The following is a 6,000-nucleotide window of genomic DNA, read 5'->3' on the forward strand; positions in this document are numbered from 1 at the left end:
TTTCTCAGAGAAACTTGGCCATTTTGTTTTATGACCACTGCATGAAAGCAGAAGTGCCTGTAAAACAGCCAGTGTGTTGAAGAGTCTAAGCAGTGCCTGTTTGCTGAAGACCCCTGTGTTCTTTATACTCCATGTAAATGAACAAGTACCTTTGAAAAAAAACCCTAAGAAAAACCTCTTCCAAGTGAGCACAGGATTTCTTCACAGCTGTAGTTCGTGTCTTTGTTTTTGTTAGAAAGAATGGCAGAGTTCTTGGGATATGTAAATCAGCAGTCATTTGAAACTGCTGAAACTACTTGGTGGTGGCTGAGAACCCGGCCCCAAAGCTGAGCACTGTGCATGGCCTTTTTTTCTGTGGATGTTTTGGATATGCTTTTTAAAGATTTCTGCTTTTTATCTATCACTTGGCAGTAAAATGGCTGCTTGGCCTTTAGTTTAAAGATGATTTCAGAATGTTTTACCAACATAGTTCAGTTCTGGAGGAGCAAGAGATTTGCAGGAACTAAATAATGAAAGATAAATAGCAAACTAATGAAATAGGTAGATGATGTGTGAGAATTGTGACTGCTTCCTACAGTAAAGGCTTTCTACAGTTAAATGCTACTCACAGACTAGATGACTTCTGCTTCTTATTGCTGTTTTTATTTTGTTGGTTGTGTTCTGATGGCTCTAACTTTTTATTTTTCTATCTCAGAAACTTGAAGCTGACATTCTTGATGCTAAAGCAAGCAAAGAACAAGCTCTTCAGGAGTTACAGCAGCAGCGACAGCAATCTACAGAACTAGACCTCCGAACAGCAGAACTGACTAAACAACTTGAAGCAGCAACAGAAGCGTATGCATTTCCTGTGTTACAGTACTTTTCAAAGTCAGACGTAAAACTAGAGTGGTTTGGACTGGAGTTGAAATTTTGTTCTTCTCTTCTGTGATTTCATAGAACCATAGATAAGTGATGTGTTCCCTCTGCTATGAGAACTGAGTTTTATCCCACCTGTTTTCTTTCACTCTATATGCCATGCAGACTCCATCTGCCATGTTGTCTCATGTGAATCACTGACTGCTGTGATTCAATACACTTCTTCAGTTTATTCACTGTGCTTGTTGTCAGCTGAATATCTGAACAGTTTGAGGTAGTGAGGTCCCTCTTTAAATATCCACAGCTCTGTAACTTTTTTCGAAGACTAATTTGCAATTTATGCATAAGCAGCAAAGGGGTAGTTTCTGTTCATTATAGTTGAGGAAGAAAAATCCATCTCAAAATAGTTTTTAGAGTTGCTGGTATGTCTTCATTGGAGAGACAAAATGCCCATGCTCTGGATGAAAAAGGTATGCTTTGAAGTATTTCTACAGTTAATATATTAAATAATAGAGACATTGAATAATACAAAAGAACCCGTGAAGAAGAATTAAAAAAAAAGAATATATTTTTCTCTTTGTATTTGCAGGCTATCTAATGCTAAATTGGATTTGCAGAAGAAATGTGAGGCCCTTGAACAAGCGAAACAGCAAATTTCAAAGCAGGAGGAGGAAAAGGCCAGCCTCAAACAAAACCTTGAGAAATCAAATCAAGATACAAGTGAACAACTCAAGGAATTGGATTGTAAAATGCAAGCAGCAACATCAGAGCTGCAACAAGTGAAATTAGAGAAGGATACTCTATTAAAAGACCTTACAGCTACCAAAGACAAGCTCTCAAAAAATTCTGAATCCTTCAAAAAAAGAAAGGAGGAATTAGAAAAAGAAATACAAAAAGGAAAAGCAGCTGTGGCAGAAATGGTTAGTAGTTTCTTTCATTAGACATTGTTTGGTGTATTTACAGTCTGATAAAATGACTTTGCTTTCTGTCTGAAAACAGTGTACATACAATGACAATGCATGGAAATTAATTGCCTTGAGGAAAAACAAATTGCGATTTTTAGTAGTTCATACGTGTGTCCTACCTTAAATTTTTGTCTGGATGCTTACAGTAGTAAACATCAGTCATATCACACAACAGGATCCCTTTTTCTTGCTGCCTGCCTTTAATATGGTGAAGAAACTAAATGGAGACAAGTGGTGAAACAATTTGATGGGAAATGTCCCCCTTTTTAAAAATACATCAGCCTTATTATAGCAACACAAAATTATAAACGCTTTGCTAAAGTGCCACCATATTGAAGAAGACGTCGTTTTTCTGAGGCCATTTTAGTTTCCTTTCTGGAGTCTTTGTATATAGAACCTTCCCGTGCACTTGTGTGGACACGCTGGAAGGCTGCGTACTGCAGGCAGAGTAACATCATCTGTCGTTCGGGGAGATGCCTAGCTTCAGGTGTTATCAGAGTACTAGAACTATTTGAGTTTCAGAAAGGCCTCGCAAGTGGTGGTATAACAAGTGCTTGACCACCAGACCAACCTATTATGGTAAAGAAAGTGAACTCTCACTAGCCTTAAAATACACCTTTTTCTTCCCTCTTTTGTTTGTTGGCAATATGAATGAGCACTATATGAATACGTTTTATAGATTTTTCCTATACGGTTCTGACACGCCTGCCTCAGACATGGTAGGGGTGTCTTTCTCATTCCCTTCTCATCTTACGTGTCACCATTTCCTAGAACCCATTCAGAGCTGCTTTTATTCTGATCTAAAAAAAATTCCGCTCCTAGTTAAAAATAACATTTTTTACTTTACTCTTTCACCTTTTCAAGATAAGCCTTTTTGTTTGCTTTACTTAGTTACTGCTGTTTAAATATTTGTTTCTCCTAAAAAATTGAAGGATTTTCTCCCTGATTTAGACTTAGACAGGAGTCCAGATTCTGCTTCTAATTCTGTAGTCATTTGGAGGCTCGCCATGGTTTTAAGTGCATAGTATTTGGGCTTAAAATGTAGTTGTATTTGCATACAAGTCCTGCAAGTGTACTTGCTTGTGAGTTTTAGAACATCAAGAAATTTTGGATCCTGAGGAGAGTGATGAGCTTACTGCTTCCCACAAGAAGAAGGGCTGCCAACAGCAGCTTCAAGCAGGGAGACTATCTCTAGTCAGACGAACTCGCTGGCACATGGCTGCCTTTGTTAGTACAGGGATCAGCTGTGTTCAGCTTAGATTTACCACTGTTAAAGTTCTGAGAAGTTTTGAGCTGAAAATATGTCTGCAGCTGAGAAGGAAAGCTTTTTCACTGAAAAGGAAAGCATTATTTTTCAAGGCTTTGTAGATCATGCGAAAATACCTGGTACCTGGTCTTCAAAGCTCACAGGAATATTTCCTTGTCTTATGTTTTTTAGGAAAAATCTTGCCAAGAAGTAAAACACCAGCTCCAGGTACAAACAGAGTCTGTAGCTAAAGAGAGGAATGAATTGAAAAACTCACTGGAAAAAAAGGAGGGGGTAAGCTGTCCACCTAGTTTCAAAAATCTAGAAACCAATAATAATAAACGTCTAAAAGATTCGTTTTCAGTCTCACATGCTGGGACTGATGAGACATAAAGAGGTTGCAGTTCTCAAATTGTAACCTACCTGGGGCACTGAAATAAGCTGATACTAAAAATTTCCTAGATGTTAATATGAAGCTTTAAAATACAGGTTTTACTCCTACCTTTCTGTGCCTGGCATACCTTAGTATTTTAGGGATTTTAGGGATTTTAGCCCTTCAGGTTTTTTCATTAGTGAAACAGTTACTTGGTAGTACCGTGTCCTCTTTTTTTTTTTTTTTCATACTTTCATACAATAAAAGTTGTTACCTTGTATCCTTAGATCTGTTTTAGTCTCAGGCCTAATCAGTATGTTCTCTGTTTTATGGTTGACAGGACATTTTTAGATATCCTTGAAGAATTTAGTTGCTTTTGCAAACTTGTGTTTGTCACTTGCCTGTGACTGCACAAGGACCAAATGTACTTCTTTTTTAAAGATGAGCATTCAGACTGCAAAATGTAGTCCAGCTGGCAGCCTGAAGGCCAAATCCGCTTTCATGGATTTTTTTACCCAAGCTGTCACCTGTTCCCCAAAGGAATCGGAAAAGATAAGATCAGTGGACACAGTTTGACAGACTGTGATGGACTCTTACTGCCTGAAAGAGGGTTTGTGGATGTGCAGGTGTGATGGTAATTGCTCTGTACCTACTGCTGCTACTCCCCTGGCTCCTCTCTCATTCAGCGGAAGCACTATGGTGCTCTGCAGCAAGTGCAGGAGGATGAATTTGGTATCTGCTGCAGTTGGCAGCAGGAGAGCCCAGACCACTGCTAGCTGGAGAAAAGTTGCCTGCTCTTAATTTTGAATGGTGAAAAAATACTGCAGCTGCTCTAAGGGTAGGAAATTGGGGAAAAAAAGATGATTTTAATGTGTTATGGCAGCTCTTAAAATCTGCTTGCCAATGTTTGACCACCTAGCTCTGAAGCAGAAGGTAGGAGCAGTGGCACTGTGGGATGGTCTGGTTCTGTGTACAAGAAATAACAGTAGCATACTTGGAAACCGTTTCCTGCAAATAATCTGCAGCTCTCTGTAAAAACATGAGAGTGGGCATACTGGATTACAAGAAAGGTGTAGCTTGGTGTTTGGTCTCTGGCAGAGGAAAGTAACAGGTGCCTAGAGAAAAGTAGAATAGGACAAGCCTTTCAGATTCCTACAGTCAGGGGATTCTTCCCAACTTCTAGCAGTCTTTTGGGAGCTGATTTCCTGAAGCTGTATCTTCAGCTTTAACAGCTTTGACCAGTTTTTCATCTGTGAAAATGTCTGTTTGCTTTTTGGACTAGGTAATTTGTCATCCACTCGGTTCAATAGGCAGTTTCACATACTACAGCATGTACAAATAGTGATTAAAATTATATACAGTTATTTAATATTTTTGAATATAGATTTCTAAGCAGTTGTCGATAGAACTTGATTCAGCACGAGCGCAAGTACTGGAAATTCAGGGTCTTCTGAAGGAGAAAGAAAAAAGTGAACAACATCTTCAGGGAAAGCTGAGAGAGTTAAAGGAATCTTTTGAGCAGAAGAAAAAACATAGTGAGACACTGCAAGCTGAATTAAAAACTGCCCATTTAGAAAAGGTAAGACTGGCCTCTCTTACTCCTTTAAGAAAATTAATGTAAATTTCTCTGATAATGCTGCAGCTTTTATGTCAATATCTTTGTGATAAACAGCTGTTTGCTGTAGTCTTGTTGGAAATGATAAGGTCAGGATGCGGAAACGAGGTCTTCACGTGCTGTTGGAGATAGAAACATCATCATCAACAACAATAATAATAAAGTAAAAAGAACCAGTGCTGAAATATGAATTCTGTAGGAATTGAGTTTCAATAAAGTGATAAAAATGGCTAGATTGAATGTGTTTAATTTGCTGCAGGAGGCAAGAGCTGCCATTTTCTTGTAAAGCAGTAGAATTTTGTGGGAGTAGTTTAGACAAACTCTGCAGTGTGTTGGAATGTCTGTGGCAGTTTTAAACCAAGTCTGCTCTTATTATACCAAAAGAATTTATCTAAGTGACAGTATGAAACTCATAAACGATAATGGAAAGAGTTCAAATGTCTTACAACAGTAGGGAATGTTGTGTTGTGTGCCATGCACTGTTAAATGTTGCTCCAGCTTTGGCTGCCCTATGCTACATGATTGTATTTGTGCTTTAGTCAGTCTGTGGAAACTTTAGGACTTGGAAACATTGTTTAGATTTTTAACATTTGGTCTTAATGTGTTTCACTTAGTCTTTTGACATGAATTAAATTTTGTTGTTAAATTAGTTACAAAATATTACTGTAAAATCACAAACATCAGATTACTGAACTGCTATTTTGTAAGTGGAATAAAAATCTCATCTTGCAGTAGAAATGCAGTTTATTGAAATGATTAAGCTTACTTTACTGTCTGTAACTTTAATTGAAACTTCCTATGCGTATGTTTCAGGCAGAACTGGAGAATAAACTACAACAGCAGTCTATTTTGTCAGCACAGGAGCTTAAAGCAGAGAAAGTCAAGCTAGCAGACTTACAGAAGGCCCATGAAAAACATAAGGAAAACATGGAGAAGCTGCAGGAGG

General features: G+C 38.1%; 1 protein-coding gene across 1 annotated transcript in view; it reads left to right on the plus strand.

Moving 5' to 3' along the window:
• The window catches only part of EEA1 (early endosome antigen 1), a 76,479-nt gene that overhangs the window by 56,512 nt on the left and 13,967 nt on the right, over positions 1–6,000 (plus strand). The window contains exons 18-22 of the mRNA XM_009321361.1: positions 695–834; positions 1,445–1,775; positions 3,259–3,360; positions 4,824–5,018; positions 5,868–5,994. Of these exons, the coding sequence (XP_009319636.1) occupies positions 695–834; positions 1,445–1,775; positions 3,259–3,360; positions 4,824–5,018; positions 5,868–5,994 (895 nt within the window). The remainder of the gene's footprint in view (positions 1–694; positions 835–1,444; positions 1,776–3,258; positions 3,361–4,823; positions 5,019–5,867; positions 5,995–6,000) is intronic.

This window comes from Pygoscelis adeliae, unplaced genomic scaffold (assembly GCF_000699105.1).
Source record: "Pygoscelis adeliae isolate BGI_AS28 unplaced genomic scaffold, ASM69910v1 Scaffold232, whole genome shotgun sequence".
Lineage (NCBI taxonomy): Eukaryota > Metazoa > Chordata > Aves > Sphenisciformes > Spheniscidae > Pygoscelis > Pygoscelis adeliae.